The sequence below is a fragment of the Metopolophium dirhodum genome, chromosome 5, assembly GCF_019925205.1.
Source record: "Metopolophium dirhodum isolate CAU chromosome 5, ASM1992520v1, whole genome shotgun sequence".
In the NCBI taxonomy this organism is placed as follows: Eukaryota; Metazoa; Arthropoda; class Insecta; order Hemiptera; family Aphididae; genus Metopolophium; species Metopolophium dirhodum.
Genome location: NC_083564.1, coordinates 25506766 through 25528711, shown reverse-complemented (window position 1 = coordinate 25528711; position 21946 = coordinate 25506766). Strand labels below are relative to the sequence as shown.

General features: G+C 29.3%; 1 protein-coding gene across 2 annotated transcripts in view; it reads right to left on the bottom strand.

The window, feature by feature from the left end:
• Positions 1 to 3409: 3409 nt before the first annotated feature.
• The window catches only part of LOC132945747 (prothoracicostatic peptides), a 39725-nt gene continuing 21188 nt past the window's right edge, over positions 3410 to 21946 (bottom strand). Inside the window, exons 2-6 of one of the 2 annotated variants that reach the window (XR_009664582.1) lie at positions 10380 to 10518; positions 9388 to 9645; positions 8987 to 9136; positions 5455 to 5547; positions 3410 to 3636 (exon numbers count right to left, since the gene is read on the bottom strand). Coding sequence is in view for 1 of the 2 variants with exons in the window: in XM_061015502.1 (XP_060871485.1) it covers positions 3590 to 3636; positions 5455 to 5547; positions 8995 to 9136; positions 9388 to 9645; positions 10380 to 10499 (660 nt within the window). In the remaining variant the exon portion in view is untranslated. The remainder of the gene's footprint in view (positions 3637 to 5454; positions 5548 to 8986; positions 9137 to 9387; positions 9646 to 10379; positions 10519 to 21946) is intronic. The other variant, XM_061015502.1, reaches the window with a different exon arrangement.

Below are 21946 nucleotides of genomic sequence, written 5' to 3'. Positions count from 1 at the left end.
GTGACTCCGTGTCCAGAGCGAGCGCGTGATATACCTTCATCAATTTGTGTATCGTCTTTGTAAATTATGTGTAGGTATAATATGCACCAAATCACCGACTCGCGACACAGAACAGATCGTAATAATAGTGGTACATTTCAAATAATCGATAATATGGTTTTGTTCTATCCAAATACAGAGACCATGCAAATTGAAAAGTAAAAAACGACTATAAACTGCCGCAATGCTGGGCAAATAACTCTATATATAGGTATGATTAACCGGTGATTAAATATCACATCCATAATCTACAATTCATAAACTTCAATTAGTATTAAATATTATATGTGGCAATGATGAATTTGTCAATAAACATGTTGTACAATATGAATCAATAATATAATAATTAATAATGATAAATTAAAACATACGTGCTATGATTAATTAAAGTTAAGTTCAACGAAATCAATGCGGAGAGTGCAATGAATAATTCCACTAACTATTTAGTCTTTTTTTATGACCAAATTTTATTTATTTTACATTGATAATACATCATATTAATTGTTTACAGTGTCGACCAAATCAATGAATACATATATTTCATATTTTAAATTCATCAATTAATTAAATTATAGCCATAATGTTATATTTATATATAAGCTATTTAGTTGTCGGTTGATCATATTACATAGTTTTTCGGCCTAACAAACTGCTAGAAGCAATCAAAGTATAGGTACATAAACAATAAATATCTAATACGATTGCAAAAATGTGATATAATTCAGCAACCTGTTGATGGGTTTTTTTTTTGCGTTTACTTTTCTCGTTTTAAAACACGATAAATATTTATTACACTCTACACAGACAGTTTTAACAAACAATAGACGGTGCATTTACGACGGCGTCCAACTAGTTTTGTTCTGTATTTTTCGTTAGAAAAACCGTAAAAAATTGGTGTTTTTTTTTGTTTTTAACTATCTACGCAACGAAGAAAATTAATTTGACTGCGTGTATCGATTTATTCACTTCACCGCAGCCGATTAACGCACAGACGAGTCAGACGAGATAGACGGTTCATGCAGTATACTTAATTTTAGGATTAAAAAGCAAATTAAATAATTACGACAAAATGGATGTTTAATGTTGGTTTAGTGTATTAAATTTTTAAACGCTTAAGCCGATTCTATATCGCTCAGAAAAAAAAAGGATATCATCCCACGATTTTTAGAGATGATTTATTAATAACGAAGAAAGTAATAATTCTTTTAAAAATCAGTATAGTGGGTCAATTTGCCATACGCAGTCTACTCAAAGTTTAAGGTATAGTCCATGGTCATGGTACTCCTATATAATAGGAGTAAAATTATACAATAAAATAAAATTATATTAGCTCGCATATTTTTTCGACTTCCAGCGATTTAACTTGCATTTTTAAAATGTATAATTTAATATTAAACGTTGTATGGTTGAAAGAAAAATTAAGTTAATTTTTAATAATTGGCTTGTTTCATTTATTTGTCGACAACAAACGACAAACGCACGTATATAGGTAATACAATGAGTGTAAAATAAAATATTTTAATTATTTTGATTGGAAACAATTTATTAATGATTTAGTTATTAGGTACCTACACTATAGTAGGTACTACAGACATATTTTGTATTATTATACGAGTATTATAATTGTATATATTATTCAAAAAGATGCATAGGTTTTGGACGTATTATCGTTTTGTTTTACGAAATATAGGTATATTAGGTACTACTAGTATATTTCACTGTCGTTATTATTATACTCGATGAGTTCTAAAGAATTGTTTTTCTTTAATTTAAATTTGAACGTTTAAATATAGTGCGTAGGTAATGTATTATATTATACTTACTCGGTTAGGTCGTGTATAGAATGACGTAGACTTAGGTAAACCACCATGGCTGCAAGTGAATACTACGTAATAATATTATATTTTGAATCTGCGCACAGATAATAACACGATATAATATTATGTCACGCATATATTCGCGTCGTACGTTATGTATTGTACACCGTGTTTTTTACTAAAACATCTTAAATGTTGTTATTGTTGTACACAATGGTTAAGGTTAAACAGATGTTTTATTCCGGTTGAAGTTGATACCGAGAAATTCAACGATGTATGAACGGAAATCTTACGGATACGCTACAGTGAACAACAATATTATAACATTGTTTTCGAGTATGGGGGGACGAAGTTGCGCGTTTGTATATTATGTGCGTGTACGACCCGATATCAACCGACAAGTTTTTTTTTGTCGTCGTTGTTGCTGTAGATAATGTGTATATTCTTCGCCATTGTTGACATTTAAGAATATCGAAAACCCGCGGGGGTTATGAATTCCACCTGAACTTAACCCATTTCACCGCGTTTTGACACGTCGTTTTCCACGGATTTTAAAACACGTTTTACCCGGTTAGCGAGTTAATTGATTTTCAAGTATAAATTATTTTAATTTTATACACAATACCGTAGGAATTCCACTAGAAAATCTAAATCTAAAACGTCCTATTATAGCTGCCTTACAGTCATGGTTTTTGATTCCGTTGTTTCGTATAATTGATGGTACCCATGTATTTTACATCCTAATGTTGTTATGATAATAAGAAATAATTATATGGGCAGCAAGCTTCGAATGGGCTGATATAATTAGACGTAATAAACCATTAATACGCAAGCGGAAATTAACATTAGTAAAAGTAGCTGATGTTTAAATTTAACAACATTTACAAGGTGTCTACTTAACTAATATTAATTAACCGCACGAGCTTGAACAAAATCTAAAAAAAACAATTGTAATTTCATACTCAAACACTAGGAGTGTTTAATTTTTTCGTAACCTTTTTTTTTTAAGTATTATTAATTTGATTACTATTATATGTATTCGTCCTATACTTCATATTAAACAACTGCACACATTTTTCGTAGAGTCTATGGTGCCTACGTAAAATACTAAAATGTTTTCACGAGTTTATAAAATGTATTTTACGGGAACGAGATCCTGAATTTATGGTATAATATAATTATAATGGTCTTTACTGGTATTTGAATAAAGACATCTGAAATTGCAATTTTCTAAAAGTTCACTATAAAGTTACAATACCGATAAATATGACAGCTTCGTGTCTATGACAATTTACGTCTGAATAACAATTATTGATATTCTTATTTTGTATTATTATTATTATAAATGTATTTGTTTGGGTATTATGCATTAGTATGTGGTATGTAATAGGTTAATTCAAATGCATCATATAAACATATTATATAGTTTAAACCATTAATCAGCTCATAGTACGAGTGAGGAAACATCATTGTTGTTCCTAAGATTAAAAAATAAATAAATATAATTTTGGTTATTAATATTTAATATTTACCTGAACAAAAAAAAGTATATATAAATGCACAAAAATATTTTTAATTGATTACTTGAATGTAATAATATTATTACGGAGGCATAGGTACATAAATTAATTTTATTTCACAATCTGATATAAGTATAATATAGTCTGTAAATTTAGGGCTAATAGTTAATATTTTTTTCGTGGTAGTACTTTCAGAAGTTGAGAATTGACGTCTCATTTTTCGTATTCCGTTTGGAAGTTGGGTAAATAACTATTGTAACCTGAAATGTAAAAAATATTTTCATCAGTACTTATGTTTAAAAAAATAATATTGAACTACGCAGCTATATTATACTATAACAGCATTTGGGTGCGACGTGAGATTCGGCCCGGAGAGACGGTATGGGTAGATAAAAAGTGAGTTTCGCAGAAGTAAAAGGAAGACCATCTTGAAGTTGCCAAGACCATAGAGAAGTAGATGTGAATATGTGATGAGATTATGGTAGGAATATTCGGTAAGTAAAAGTAATTAGTTCGCCTAGGTCACACTACGTCTTATGCGTAATCAAAAATTAGCAAGGATGGTCATGTTTTTGACGAAGTGAACGAGTGAGTTGGACACCACAAACACGCTATATTATATTTTTACCAGAATATTGAAAGTGGAGTATTCGTAAATGGGAAATGTATACAGAAATTTTGGGAAGAAATGTACAGCGATAAAATTGTTGGTTTTGCGTAGGTACGTGCGATGACATAATATATGAATCATCATAATGTAGGCGTACCTATATATGTATATGTTTGTATATATATTGTAACTACACGTGTATATATTAAGGCCTTGTGTATATTTAGGCCTTCGTTGTAGAGTCGATAGACTAAGGGTTTTATGATAAGCACTCAACCGTGGATACACGCTAGGCTTAAAGGGGTTAGAGTAAATAGCAAGGGGGCATGATAATATGATATAATATATAGGTAACGTCAGAGGTAATTACAATGATAATATATGACTCAAAAATAAGAAAAATCACAGACCGAAAAGCCGAAAACAACATAAGCTTAATCTTAAAAAAAAAATTTAGTTTAATAATATTGCCAGCATAAAAATGAAAAATTAATAAATCTATAAACTTGAAATGTTAGAAAAATAAAATTCATAAAATAGATTAAAACGTGAATTACTTAACCACAGACATGAATCCTATAGAGATAAAAATAAAAATATAATATTGTTATGAAATTAAACAGTGATTTCTTTAATCCTAAAAAGAATATATATAATATTACGTCTTCGTATTAAAAATAAATAAATTGTTTTGTTAAATTTTGTAATGTTTTTATAGGCATAAACATGCTATATGATTAAACTTCTTAAAGTATTTGGAATTAAAATTGAAAATGTCTATACAAAGCCTAACGTGACGTTTCTACAAGTATGAAATAAAATGCAAAAAGTTTTGCTCCCAATAGGGAATCAAATCCAGATTTGCCAAACCCAAACGATTTTCAGTCATAAGTTTTCGTATTTTCTAGAAAACTGTTGGGCATTCCATAAATAAGCTTTTTAGAGTACCACTTGTCGCCACTAATTATTATCTACAAAGGTTGAGTTACGAGTAAAATTAAATTTTTGTAGCATTCATTCCCAAAAAGGATAATAAATACATGTAATTTTGGGCAATCATTTAATGCAACGGATCTACTAGTAAATATTTTTTTTCATCAGTCTATAAACTGAAATAATTAATTATAATGTTGCAACTATTGTCCCCTCCTCCCTCCCAAAAAAAAAACTATTGATACGCAATATAATTTTTAATTGTGGTGGACTTTTATTATGTATATTATACTGTACAAGGGATAATGTCTATCGAATAACTGTTCGTACGAAACCGTTAATATATTACTTCCACTGTTAACAAAGTAATATATATATATATGTACACCTGTTTCGAATGACTGTGTATAGTGGCAGGTGCTTAGCACACATTTTCAATTCAAATTACAAGCGTAACAATCGTCTCCTCCGAGCCCATATTGTAAACGAATAGAGGTAGTATGCGCATTAAGTATTCAATTTAAACGTAATTTACCTGGCGGAAAAATATAAGCTTTGTAATTATCGTTGTCTCCATATCCTGAGTACTCGTTCATGTAGTCCACGGGATTTCTTTTCCCCCACGAACCTGTTTGTACACAAAGTATAATATTATATATATGTATTATTTTTTTTTATCATTATTATTTATTCATTTATTTTTTTAATTTACTCTCGCATAATAAACTGCATCACAATGAGCGTATAGTCTATTCGTTTTATATTTACAACACTTTAAACATGGCGCCTCGGTGTTGATAAGTTGCCCGCCGATATAGAAACACGCAGCAGCCGGTACATAAATATTACTTAAATAATTTAAAGTTGCAATATATTATACAAACTACAAACGTAACATATTCGTACGTCATAATGTTGAAAATAAGACACATAACTATAATTTATATAAATATTAAATTTGGATTTTTGAAAACAAATTATTTAAAACATTTTTTTTGTTACATAGGTAGGTACGTCCTACGAGTAGGTATATTCATATTTATTGTTTTTCTAGTGTACAAGATTAGATTAAGGGAGGCGCGACGAATATATTGATTTTAGAATGAATTTTTATCTCTATAATTTCAGATTTTTCATCAACGATATTATGTAGAAAACTAAAACATTGGATATAGGTACTGTATACCAGTTATTTTGGAACTAAAGTCCCATTGAATACGGATATAAAGATTATTTTTAAACATACTATTTCTTCAAAGGATAAAACATTTAGTAGATCAATTATGTACGTTTATTTAACAAATTATTTTATATCAAAATGCATTTAAAGGGTTATTTTTCTACTATCGTTTTTTTAAGATATTATAATTATATTAATATTTATAAAATACAATTTAACAATTAATTTTTATTTTAACCATATTTAATTTTAAATCGTTTAAGCCTATATACAATTAATAAATAAGTATGTCTCAATAAAAATGAATAGTTTCAGTCTGACATGTGGCATATGGTTCAAAATTAAATATGGTTAAAAGTAGATAATTGAAACTATATTTTAACATCACACCATAACTGGGGTTTTGTTAACATTAAAAGTCAAGTAAAAAAATAAAGATTCAACCCTCGTAACTAAAACGTCCACTTATACCCAAATCCCCGTGTTTTTTTTTTTTTTTTTTTTTTTTTTTTTTTTTTTTTTTTTTTTTTTATTGGGTAACCCGCGGCAACATAGGCCATTGGGTGTGGGGAGGGCACTGTAGGTTTTATATTGGGTAGGTTGGTAGGTTGGGTAGGTTGGTACACTTGTGTGTTGTGTTTGGCAGAATTTCTAATGGGGCACCCGTAGGTTTCTGCCGTGCCCCGGGGTGGGGGGATGGCGGCACTTGTTCTCCGGACACCGTGACTTGCACGGAGAAAAATGCCGCCCAGTGGTCGAGGATCGAACTCGGACCGGCTGTGCCGAATCCGTCGCGTTAGACCGCTCGGCCACCTCGTCCCCCCAAATCCCCGTGTTGTTATATATTATAATGAATAATAACCAAAAGTATAATCTTGTTTACTTATTACCATCTATATATTGTATGATATGCATATTTTTCTATCTAGATCAGCTACTCATATATGTGCATTAAAATATCGCGCCACAATAATGACATACGTAATGACGCAGGTAAGGATAAAGGTAAGGTAATAAAGATTAATTATGTTAAACAATACGTTTTTAAGACTGCATAATAAACTGTAAGAATAAAAACAATATCGTTTTCAGTGGGTATATTATATAAATATAACTATTTTAATCGACTGTATATTTTTTTATTTAAAAATGTGATTAATACAATGCTTTATTGTAACACTCGAGACATTACGTTTAGGGTATATTTATTAAAAATTATTTTATTCCATCAATAACATCAAACATTAATTGTTATTGGTTCATTTGTTTGAAAATTCATCCAAGTGGGTAACAAATTTTAACGTTAAATAAATCTTTTATTTTGAGTTGTACCTACCTACTATTCTTGTATTAAAGTTGAGGTTTGTGTTGACTGTTTTAAATCAACAATAGAATCATTAATGTTTTATATAACTTTCCTTTTAATAAATTTTTTTTTTTTAATGTAGCGGTCTTTTTTTTTTTTTTTTTTTTTTTTTTTTTTTTTTAAATATTACAAATAAAAGGTTTTGGTCAAATTATTATATTATGGCAATAATATTATATTATTAATATGGTAAAATAATAATTTGGTCATAATATATAATATATATATTATAATTTATATTATTGTGTAATACTGTAATGTAGAATGCAGGGTATAATAATTTATAAACACATTTCACATGGTTTTGCATAAGCACATGTTAATAGAATATAACCTAATATTTTAATGACTACAATTTTAACGCGAAAGATTAAAACGCTGTACGATGCTTTTGTTTAAATGTAGATTATGATAATCTTTTTAACTTAAAACATCCCTTAGTATATTTCAGTTTTCAACCCTAATAGCGAGGGTGCTTTCAGGAATACCTACTCATCTACAGGCTTCCAGCTGGAGACTATACTGATGGGAGTTACGAAATGCATGGTACTTTCGCTTAACTTTATTATGTAAGTAATTATTATGTTATATCAAGAAAAACTGAATGAATAACTATAATAATTTAACTTTACGATAAGTAATTATATAGCTTCATTTTGTTGTAAATCTAACCATGTTTGTAGTGCAATAATAAAATTAACAGTTTTGTTATTTCCTCCCAATAGTAAGGTCTTTGAAATCTCCTTGGTCTCCCTCGAGAAGCTCCCTTCAGGAACCTCTTTAGGAACTAATTTTGCAATTACGGAAATCTCTTCTATGTCATGTATGCTGAATGCTCATCATGAACTAAGATAGTATCTTAGTTCATGATGCTCATTATTAATTGTAAATTATTTATAATTGTTCCGTCTCTGATTAAAGTTAACCGGCCGAATTTGCACGGTTAAATATCTGTTATCAGCTGATTAAGCTTAATCGAAGTTTAACCGTAGACGGTACAACTTGCCCGTTCAATCAAACACGTTTGTTTGAAACACGTTCAAATGGCTTGTTTTAAATGTTCTTAGTATAAAACATGTGAAATAGATAGATAAAGTACGTATTTTCGCTTATGTTTAGAAACAATTCACAGTGCGTAGTACCAAAAGTGTTAACAAAATTAAATATTTGGGTGGTTTATCAAACAAAGAATCTTTCGTGCATCGTCTAGTTGTCTTTTCTACAAACCTTTATAGTATATAATATGGTAAGTAAAGCATATCAAATAGTGTGAATTTTAATAATATATGGCAGAAGTAATTAAAATTAAGAATACTAATTATTGCTTAAATATAAAAAATAATGATAGATTTTGTATGTTAATGTGCTCAGTCGGCAGTCCGTATATTATATAATAAATACATAATTAATAAAGGTAAGCCTTGACAGGTCAACTGTTACTAAAAATTACAGAATTTTCCATTTAACATATCAACAATAATGACCCGGTTTATACTAAATTAGATAAAATGTTTGGCTTACCGGCTTACCTCTAAAGCTTGTCCAATCAGCTGCTCTTTTGCCCCAAGATCCCTGGAAATTGTCCCATGATCGTTTTTCTGCTTCATTAGGATTTTCTTCTTCGTATTTGTCTAGATACTCGTCAAACTGAGACAATTGGCCACTGGCGGGCTATAACGTAATAATAACAATATTATTGAACAATCAAAATATCATAATAATACATTCGGATATAAATTGTATTATAATTATTATTATTATTATTCCTGCGCATAATTTCAAATTGTTACACATTTCAAATTGTATTGACGTCAACCATATTAATAAATAATAATACGTGAAAAAAGTGCAGCCAATCACACGTCATAAATCGTAAGACTCTACACGGCCGCCTACGTGTGCGAGTACTAAAATACACGTACCTGATCCTTAAACCTCTTTCCCCAACCCCCTGACTGCATGTCCTTCCATCCGCGCTTTCCCCATCCACCGTGCAACTTTTGCCAGCCCTGCCTCTTGCCCCACGACGAGTGCAAATTCTGCCAGTCCTGTGCCCGTTTGCCCCACGTGGTCTTTAAGTTTTGCCAACCACGTTTGCCCCAGCCAGCCGTCTGCAAATCTCGCCATGCCCGTTTCTCCTCTTGGTCTTCGTCGAAAGACCTCGTGTAGTCCGAGTTATCCTATGGTCATTTAAACGTATATATTATAGGTATATTAAATAGTTAGGTACCATTAAAACATAGAGCCGATCAATATAATATTGGTTATGTTTGAAACGTACTACCTACTATTATACACAGATAATAATATTATTTGAATATCATTTAACTCGCGTACATAATACGCCTACCTACGTATATAAGCTATTAAACAACTATAGAATATTATGGATATTATTTATAAATTTATAATCCTAAGCAAATTAAGACTGTGTATAATATATTATAATAACTATAGAGCATATTATTACGTTGGAACATAGAAAAGAAATTATTTTTAATAAAAGTATAAACTCGAGTATAAATATTACATGTTTAAACAAGTTGTACCTTTTAAAAATTGAATACATTCGTGAAGTATAATATATCTATAAAATATAAAGTAAACATATACCTACTTCACTATAAAATATTACAGGTAGTACTCACTCATTATGCTGAAATTATAAGCATAATTTAGGCATATCGTTTTGTTTGTCAGAACTCAACGTGTAATAATACGAGACACTTTAAATTATGACTTATTACACGTCGTGTTATATTTATTCAGTAGGTAAACTTAAAAGTGGTTTCAGTGAATTTTAAATTGAATAATTTTAGTAAAATTGTTGTTTAATAATGTTTTCTTAGGTACAGAAGGTTATAACTATATTTTTGTTAAGTATATATAATTAATACGAATAATATTTCTTTACTTGTTCAGTTTGACTGGATTTGATAGATGACGCTTGAATAGCAGACTCCGGTATTGAAAAGACAATTACTGGACATAAAATAACCAATGTGGCCGCTATCCTCCTTAAAACATTCTGCATTCCGCCACTTAGGTTAATCCTAAAACAAACACGTAAAATAGTTATTTCTTGATGGCGATACAGATGAACATTATAATACTTTGCAAAATTAAAGTAAATTATAATATGAAAGCTACACAATTGTTTAAATGGTTCAATACTCAAAACATAATATTACGAGCATTATGTTTATTAAAAATTAATATTGAGTAAAAGCAAACGGTACTTTTATATTTTAATCATCACTATACAATGTCTTCTACTCTTCTATAAATAAATTTTCATTAGTACAAACTAACACAAGAAATGCTTTACATTCAATATGGAAAATTAATATTTTAAATTAATTAAATAATTCACAGTTAAAATAATATGGTCTTTATTTAGATAGCCAGCTGTAAAATAACTATATTTGAAATTAAGCTTAAGGGTATACCTATTATTACAAAATTATAACGATAATAGAAAAATGAAACGTTTGTTTTTTTTTTTTAAATTAGGTAGGACATTTAGTTGCTTAACATCAGACTTTTTAGTCTTCTGAATATTTATTGATTGAAGTGAATCAAGTTGAAAATAATATAAAATAACTACTAAATATTATCATAATCAGGCAATCAGCAAATAAAAAACATCATTAATATGCTAATCACGATGCTCATAAGTATAATATTCTTATCGTGTAACTAATCTTCTCGTATATTGATAACCGTGTTAATAATTTTTCCAGGCAGAAGTCGTCACCGGGTATTAAAAATGTTATAAGTATGTATAATATTATAATAATTTCAAATGTTGTCAAAGTTAATCGTCGGTTAAAAAATATCAGTATAAGTACGATTGCATTTAAAGTCTAGAAAAATGTTTTCATTTAAATTAAATAGGCCATTTAGAATAAATATTTTAGGTAGTTATGTTTTGCATAAAGAAAACATAAAACTGGATTTGTTTATTTTCATCATTACGTCTTATGACTGCTCGACCAACGTCTATTATTACAGGTTTATACAAATACACAGTCGTTGTTGAATAAACGTATAGAAAATAATTAGAAATAATAAAATGTACGTAAACTTTACGTTTATTTACAATCGAATGTGATTATGACCTTAGATATATACTGTAGTATGCACAGGTCACGTCATATTGTTTCAATATAGTCTAATGATATTATTAAGTCAAACATGTATATCAAAGGTATTATATATACGTATACAGTATACTCTACCTATGTATAAAGTTTTGAGTTTATGACTAAAAGGGTATATATTATATATTTATATGTTTTAAACATAGTTTTACAAACTTGTAAAATTCCTCAACTATTTGATGATTATTACTTTGGTTTACTTATGTAACATTTTTGTTTAATTTCTTAATGGCCGGTGTTTTATATTTTATATAAATCATTCGCACGATAATGAAATTCTCTTTGTTGTTTAATGTTTATCTATGCTTTTTTCGTTCCAAATATTTGACATTTATATAAACAAGGAGGGCTGTCCCGTCAATGAGTCATTCAGTGTCAATCATTGCAGAGGCGTATACACACATGACTTCCTTGGTAGCTGACAATAATGGAATTATTTATGGGGAAGGAACCGATGGCATATACAAGTATAATACGTATATTATTTGTAAACCACAGGATAATATAATATTTACATAACACAATCGAATTGTAAGTTGTTAGTTGTTACACATGTATCAAGTATCTACCTATACAGAACACAAAACATACATTTAATAGCCAACTTTGTAGTACCTAGGTTTAATTTAATATGTATTATCATACAGCAACGCTTTTACACTGCAATCAGTAAAAAAATATTTAAAACCGAAGGAATTTTGGTCAAACTTTTTATTGTCTAATTTATAGTAATAATTTATTTATTTTTTTGTTCTAACTCAACCAATATTTCGTCTGAAGTTTTTAATATTTATTGTTGTACCCACTGCTATTATGGCCAATCCACCGAAATGGTTCTATATAAACATATCACGACCACACAGTAACGCAATTTACAATTTAAATACCTACTTAAAAACAGCTGATAATAATTTATCACTATTACCAAGCCTGGGCATAAACGAGTTAAAAAGTTAGTTAAATTAATTTTAACTTTTTAAAATTTAATTTTCATTAACTAAATTTTTAACTTTTATTTTAATCGATATAAACTTAATAAATAACGAGTTACGTTTAATAAAATTCAAGTTAAGTTAATTTATAAATAATTAAATAATAAATATAATAAAAACCACTCAGAAACTAAAATTATAACACAAGGAACTATTCAATATATTATTTTTTCCGAATTAGCATACAGGGTGATTCATTAAGCGTACAACACTCATTATCTCAAAAAGTATCAATGTTTTTGAAAATATTTTTTTAAATAGTTTCAAGTTGTTAAAAAAAACAACGTTTTTATATATTATTTAAAACGGTAAAAAATCATTTGACAAACTTATACTGTGTTACAACAATATTTAATTTACTTTTTACCTATTTCTTATATTTTTACGACTGTTATTCGTATAATAAAAATGTTGTCACGATTCACATCAGGAACATCACGTGTCTATTACATATATTTATAAAGGAGACCATAAAGAAGTCCATAATATAATATTAAAATTATCAAGTAAACTTTTACTCATTAAATTTGAAAAACAAGTATTTACTTCTCCCGTGGTATTTCTTAAATAGTTTGCAACTTTTTAAGGCAAGAAGCCATCCGTTCAGATGTAGCTGTTGACACAAAAAGTGTGCAAAATATTTTTAATAATTGCGATGTACCAAATATGTTGCGAAATATATCAGGATTGCAAAGTTTAAATGGTATCTATTCCCGTAATTTGGAAAGTTTCTAGCCTTGAACATTTTGCTTTCCATAAATGCATCACTAATTTTACCTTTTACTCAGACGTAGATTTCCCTAGATCTAAATTTTTTTCTGGACGTCTATGTGTTTTTAGTATAAATTATGTTTTCTTACGTTTTACTAAATAGTATATAGTAATAAATTAGTAATAAATAGTAATAAATTATATTATTTCTTAATTTATTTATTATTTATATTAAATTACATTTGTGTAATACGATAATAACTATAAATAAAAATAATCAGATACGTAGTTTTGAAACAAAGGGGTTCGCACATTTCACCATACCGTGTGTCCCTAAGACAGATGAGCTTTAGTATTTTCGTCTGTGTGTATAATACAATTAATATTAAATAATGGTTAATGGCTAATGGCGCTGGACCTGTTGCAGTAGCCCACTCAAAACATTGTAATGATTATACATATTTCCTTATGTTTTATGCAAAAAACATAATATTATGAACCTAACCCATCGTTGTTTTTTTTTTTTAGTAATTATAAGACGGATTAAACAAAAATTAAAGAAATTATTTTTTTGCGCTCGTGCATTTTTCTATATTAACGTTATTATTGTGTATGTAATATTGTCCGTCTTGTATTGTCGTCTGTGCCACTATTGGCATTTGATAACAATAATAATATAATATTCCGTGTCCGGAGGCACGCAATAAAAAATACATACGACAACAAAGAACTGTTATAAGTTATAACACACCACGAGAATTATTGTACCTGTGACGTTATTATAATATATTATTTCATCGGTTCGTCCCGATGATAATAGTATAATTAATATATAATACTATTAGGTGCGTAATAGGTATAGCAATGATATTATTATTTCACATGAATTTATCACTGTATGACATTTCGTGCGTGTTGCCGAGCAGCAGCAGCGCGGCATAGGCAAAAAAAAATAAGAAAAACACGTTATGAAACGGAATTTATCCGGTAAAATTCACGGTTTAAATGTATAAACATAGTTTAGCATAATTCGGCGGTAAACAACAATTTAATAACGTATTATATTATATATTATTATGGTAAATTATACGGCGCGGACCGTACAGTATAATATAGGGAAAGTGAAATGCATCGGTAAATTAGCGTCCCGCGCGCGTAACCTGTTTCCCGCTCGTTTCCAGCCCACCATATGGGTCATCTGCGCGCGTACGGTGTGCCTGTATTATATTATTATTATTATTATTATTATTGTAATAATATAATGGTATACGGAGAGACACTATCTCTTCTGCGGCGGCGGCCCGACGAGAAAAAAAACATAATAATCGGTAAGGTGGAAAAATAAAAAGTAACATCTCGTACATAATGTAAATTGATAATAATTATTAAATCTCCGGTATTGAGCAACGAGGTGTGCGTGCGGGACCCCGCTGCAAGTGGCCAGTCGGCGGCGCCGGAGGGGAGGGGAACGGCGTAATGCGAAAATGATGCAAAACCTGCTCTTGCAGCGACGAATGCGCTTATTGGCTGACGTGCGCGAGAAAAAATTAAAAAAGTTCACATGCGCTTGAGAACTTTTTCCACGTAACACATTACGCGTAAAAATAATAATATTATACGCTGCACACCGCACACGTTCCGGTAGGTATGTTTCGTAACTATATTATAATGTCGTGACGGTGACGATTTTCCTATGGTTTTTTTTGTTCCCGTACAATATTTTCTTCTGATACGGATCGAGGGGCACGTCAACTGGTATCGTCGGGCGACGTACGATTTGCGATCGGATAGCTGCAAATATTCTTTGACGTTTGTATGCGATAATAAATTCAGTGCTCGAATCGGGTATATTATCAAGTAAAAGGGAGCTCGGTCCAAAAACTGCGTTCCGAGTGCAAAATTATTCAACACAGACCCGTAAATACCAAAAGGTATTATGGGTAGTCTAAACACTCTAAACTATATAGGAAGTATACAAATATTGATATTAAAAATGTAAAATTCATACCATTGATAACAATATTAAAATCCACTCCATGTTTTAATAAAAAGTATTTCGGGCACTATAGTTTGTGCCGTCCTCCCGTCCGAGTAAAAAAAAAAAATAGTTGGGGTACGCAAAAAATAAAAATAATAGTAGAGGAGCTCCGTCCCCCGCGCACTCCTCCCAATTCGAGAACTTATTAATAATTTATAAATTATAAAATATATAATATCATATAGGTGTAGGTCAAAATTGAGGATTCGTTGAATACACCTCGCGCGGTGTATTATTTTTGTCGAACTTTTGTTTTTATCCATTCGTTTGTTTATAATTATTGTGATATTAACTCGCGGTTTGCGTTATAAGAACAAAAACCTCTATTTAATTTCGCTGTTGCGAGTCGACTCGGTTTAAGCCTAAAGAATTAGGCCTACGTCGGTTTCAAAGGTATAGTTCCACACAATCATGACAAATAATTAAACGAATTGCCGTCATCTTTGCGGTTGATCGTGTCAATAATTCGCAACTATCACTTAGCAACTTGTCGTAAGTATTGCGATTATAGTTATAAATTATAATATTATATAGGTACGTTTTAATCGTAGATCACCATTCACCGATAAAATAATCAAAAACCAATCGTAAAAATATAACGTCTGCAGTGTGCTGCAGCAGAAGTCGTGTTACGCAATCGTCGAAATGTTTTTTCTTCGTTATTGTTTCCCTGTTTTTTTTTCCCCTAGTATAAAATGTGTTATTAATTATTCAAACGATTTATCACGGTGGGAATTGTGCAACACTGCAACTGTACCTAAAAACAAATAAATATTAGATTGAACACAGTAGGTATATCGTATATTATGTACAGACGTGCAGTGACCGCTGTTTTAGTGATCATGTCAGGTATTCGTATCTCCTGTTGCATTAAATTTATTCATACGACAACAACTGTACAAGATTTAAGGCCTATTGTGACTATCGATGTATAACCATTCAGTACCACCTTATACGAATATAATTACATAACAAATAATAGTGTTTCAAAATAATGTAATCAAGTTAATTATTATAAACTCAATTTGCACGGCCTCGCATATTATTATTATAACGCAGACATGTCGTATATAATATATTATGATAATATATAATGTAAATAAAAACCAAGATATTCGTAATAGTATTTATAAATTACCAGTGCGTGATAGATTATGTAACGCGGTTTTTAATTAGTTAATAAGATTTATATGATATTAACCTTTCTAAAATATGTAAAAACGATAGTATAGATATATTATGAACAGTGAATTACACCTTTGGAGACATCTTATGTAAAGCAATCGATAGTGGTTAAAATATATATAGTTACTAGTCGTAACGGTGGGTGGAAGTTGATGAAGTTCATATTATGAACCATTTTAAGGTATATAAGTAGTACTTACCTACTTATACTGTTTGAGTAGGTATCCTATTTCATAACATTATGCGCTTTATAAATAACACAAAATAACTTGATCTTTACAATATCGCCAATTTGGTTTTACGAAAGTGTGTCTAGCTGTCGGAAAATATGGTATAAGTACGTGCGTATAACGCGTATACATACAGTAATAGTAGGTGGTATAATAATATTATGCTGATATATGTACTTATATAGTTATTGTGATACCCAAATTGAAATATTATATGGGTACGTCATCAATTGAAAAATCATATGTATAAAAATATGTTAACATTTTATTCGATTTTAATCATCTGAGTTTTCTATTGATATTCAAATTGTATTTTTGCCAACGTATCAACTTTACTATGGCATACACTTATAACTTAAAAGTTAGGTAAATATTAAGTTTAATGGTATACCCAACACCGAACGTATAGAAGTAAAAGTTTAGAAAAACGAGGAAAACCACTCAACCCGTCGACTTAAAGAAGTTTGATCATTTGCAGAAACTCTATATATTGTGTATGTCCTTAGGTTGTTTAAGAAAATATATATGGGCAAACATACGACACAAAAGAAAGATAATACTAAGCAGGAAGCGTAACATTTGAATATTTCCTATAACATGTCCACGTGTAAGTACAATATTAACGTATTGCGTTGGATTACGAAAAAAAAAATCAATCACGATTAATGTTAGGTATTTAAAATGGCTTAATGGAAATCTGAAATGATATCGCGATTTGTGTCGAGAGATAAATTGATAAAAAAATATAATGTTTGTTAAAAAAAAGGATCATCGTGTGTTTCATTAGTCGCGGTTATAAATAAAAACGTAGGTACCTAAACCGAGATAATCGCTGGGCAATTTGGAAGGAAAATAAATAAAATAACTGTGCCCAGCTAGTAATGCTATATATTAATAACAATATAATAGTGAGAGATGAATACATTTATGAATTTATCGGATACCCTCACTAGAGTGACAGCAGTATTGGTACATTAGTTTTGTTATTTTTTTTTATTCGAAACTAAAAGAATAATAATACGTACTTTGTACATACAACGACAGTTTGAAAAAGGTTTAGCATTATTAACTGCTTTCCATGAATCACCGCGGTCTATCCCATAAATAAAAATGGTAATTTTTAGTTTTTTATTTTTTTTTAAATTTGGCATTGGCATCTGAACCACTTACTTACATCTTTGTCTTACATTAAATTAAAGCAAGTCATAAAAACTGACGAGTTCGTTTACATAATATGATGGGTAAGTCACTATAGGTACTTGTTATATTACAAGTATATTATATTACAGTTATATACTGGTCTATTCATCATCAGGTCCCGTATAGACAGTGTTTCTATTACTATTATTATTACGCATTTACGTTAACCTAACTATAACATGAAAAATTAAAGTGTGTAAATATAAATATTGTGAAAAATTGGGTTTAGTGAATAATGACAGTAAACATTAATAACGATATAACATTTAATTACAAAATCTAATCAAATTAATTTGCGGTGTAGGTACCTGATAGCTTTGTTATCTACAAAAACCACAAATTTTAATTATATAATTTAATATTATTTCTGAACAGTTGTGATTATTTTTACGATTTCTCATTAACCTTTTCAAACAATTGGTTAACGGTTTAATTAGTTTTTTTTAATAGATAAACACTCATTTTTTGTCTGTTGCGAAATTCACTTGTATCAAAAACTATCAAATGCATACGTATGATATACTGATGAGTCACAAGTTCCGTGGCAATGACAATTTACAAATAAGTTATAATTATTTCAGTTGTGTATAATGTATAAGTCATTAGGCTGAGAAAGAAGATTGGTTCCCTTAAACTGCACGTTTACATTTAATACGCCGAGAATATATAATATAAACTAAAAAACATTTTCTTGTCGAATCATTTTCACCGAAACTAATCATTGTCACATTAATTCGGTTTGGTTTATATTTTTTGTCCACCGAGCATACTAGCTTAATTGAAAAATTTGTTGGACCATCGTCCAATTAGCGTTTGTGTGCGGAATTGTTTGGAAACTTTTTCATTATTCTCCGTAGGTATCTACTGGCTAGGTAGGCACTGCAGTTTACACCCTTCCGCTGAATAATTGTAATTATAACATTACACATAATTACAATGAAAATAACTCGTGGACAATTTTTTTGAAATATCCCTTCATTTTCAATTCAGAGGTAAAAGTAGAATTAAAAAACTTTCTGCAATAAATTCAATAATTAATTTTAATTCGTCTCTTTTTTTTTCAAAAACTTTTTTATCCGGTTAAATAGCAGGAGGATTCCGTGTTTACAACGTTTACTTTTTTTTTTTTTATTGTAATCATTCCGTTTAGTTGGGTCGAAATAAATGGACATTTTTACAAACCACGATAAATGATAATAATTAATGTTAATCGTTATGCAGTTCGTATAATAAATTGTCTTGCATCTGTTATTCGCGATTCTAATCATTCCATGCGAAAATTATTTACATAAATCCAATATATATAGTAGTAGTGAGTAAAAATTATAATTATTACCTACCTATTAATAATTTAATATTAAGCAATGAATAGACGTTTTGTTTCGTTTCGTTAGGCAAAATACCTATGTGAAATTTTTAATTTATACTCTCAGGCATGAATATTTTTAATTTTGATGTATAGTATAATAATATAATAACATTCCAATAGTAAAGCAGTATAAATTAGATTTTCGATCGTGTAAAAAATAAATATATTATAATATAATTTAAAAGACGCTAATTTGCAGTGTATTTTTCAATAATAATATATTTTGTATTCTGTATTTTTTTTACAAAACCAATAAACAAAAATACGATTTACCATTTTCAACTTATGATATACTCGTACTCATTAATTGTGTATACATTTGAATTCTGTTGATAATTTTTATTGGCATTTATCCAAACTCGCTTACCATTTGATACAAGTTAAATAATTTATACGATTATGACGAACAGGTAATGATCGTCATAATTCATTACTCATTATAGAATATAATATTATGTATGGTGTAGAAGGATAATTATTACAGTTTTATAAACCTAACTGCGTCGTCTATATCTATACATATGTGTCCAAACATAATGTCACAGCGTATTATTTAATTTGATATTATGACATAAGTTAAGGGGCCTCGCTACGGTCATTATTTCAGGGGCAACATTTAGGCAATTTCTGATCTTGTCATAGCCAGGATCTATGTGTTAGTTGTAAATGATTATTAGTGTGAGTGAAATTAAATGCAGGTATCCTCTCTCGTACGCGCATGTACATGTCAATAACTCGATAACTGTATCAATTTCACTACACGAATTTTACAAAAACATACATTTGTTTTGACAAAATTAAAGTTTGTTAACGTTGTCTGATTTTGATTCTGAAAAAATATTTGAATTCAGCAGAAAAAAGTCTGAAGATCGTACGAATTATTTTTCGTTTTTAATATTAATCTTAATTTTAATAATGATTCGAAAATGTTGATATTTTCAAGCTTTTAATTACAGTTCACAATAATATAAAATTTAGATTTACAAAATGCTTCGTAGGATCTATAGACAATTTTCTGGTGAGTCCAAATTTTTTTTTAGAATCAAAATTTGACAACGTTAACTAACTTTATTTTTGTCAATACTTTAGGTATTTTCAGCTAAAATTGACGGCAGTAGCGAGGCCCCTTAAGTATTTTTCCTGAACAATAATATAATCAGTACTTTTAATATTTGAATCTATTTAATTTAAAGGTAGATATCAAAGCTATTTAAGTAATAATTATAATAATTATTATATTAAAACATCGGTATACCTACTTAGAATCTTATGAATTATTTTATTGGCATAAGGAACTAATAGTAGTTTAATGATTTTTGGAACTATTAATATTCTCCTTTTATAATTTATTAAAATATAAATGGAACTTTAAAATATAAAATGGTAACGACAATAAGAACAAAAAGTTCTGAATAAATACTTTAAAAAAAAACGTTGAAAACATTTATCGCAAATATTTACGTACCGAATGCATGATATAATAATAATATAGGAACTATACTCGTACAGGCTTATAGATAAACTTCTGCTCTTAAATTTAATATATAATAATAGTGTTTATAGGTACTACAATGTCACTTGGTAAGCTATACCTATTATTGGAAATTTGAAACTAAATTTCACTAAAAATTTAATTTTTATTTTTTAATTAATTTGGAAAGTGCGTGTTTTCTAAATTCGCCACTCGCAAAGACAGCGAATAGAAGAACATTTTTTTTTACGATGCTTATGTTTAGTATACAGGTGCCTTTTTTCTTGTCCACGTCATGTCAACACCAGTGCCATCGCGTTGAATGCGTAATGAACAAAGGGCATGGGCAATATAATGAAAATAATTAACTCGAGTTGTGTTGAGTCAATTGAACATATTAAGATCGTCAAGCTAAAATAGTATTATTAGTTAAAAAATGATAAATAAATTTAACTCACCAAGTTTAAAGTTAATATTGAAAAAAAAGTAAATTTACTGGGTTTCAAAAAAGTTATCATCATTTTTTGTTATTACCCACTCGGATTATATAGGTAAAGAGTATTTTTGTGTCTACCTATATCTATTTTACCATATTTTTCATTTTAACTCGATGGATTATATTTAAATCAGGGACTGGAACCTTATCGAACAGAACCGGTTTTGGATCCGGAACCCTTTGAATATTGGGAACCGAAACCTCACCAAAACCCTTATTTAAATTCATTTAAAAACCGGAACCAATACCTTTACATTACAAATTCTTTTACATAAATATAAAACTAAAACAAGTAATACATTTTTTTTTTTTAGAACCCAAAAGAAACTGAAACCTAAATATTAGTTTTTCCTGGGACCGAACCAGAACCGGAACCGTAAAAATCATCGAGGTTCTAGTTTCTGAATTTTTAAATTAACTACACAATTTAAGTTGTTTCAACAGTGAATTGAACTTGTCAAGTCGTTTTAAGTTGATCAGAAAACGAATTAGGTAACTACAGCTAAGTTAAAAGGTTAAATATATATTAAAACGGTTTAGCATAATTATTTAACAAACAGTCAACAATCTAAAGTTAATACTAACCTTTGATGACGAGTCACTATAGGTATGGGTAGGTAATTCAG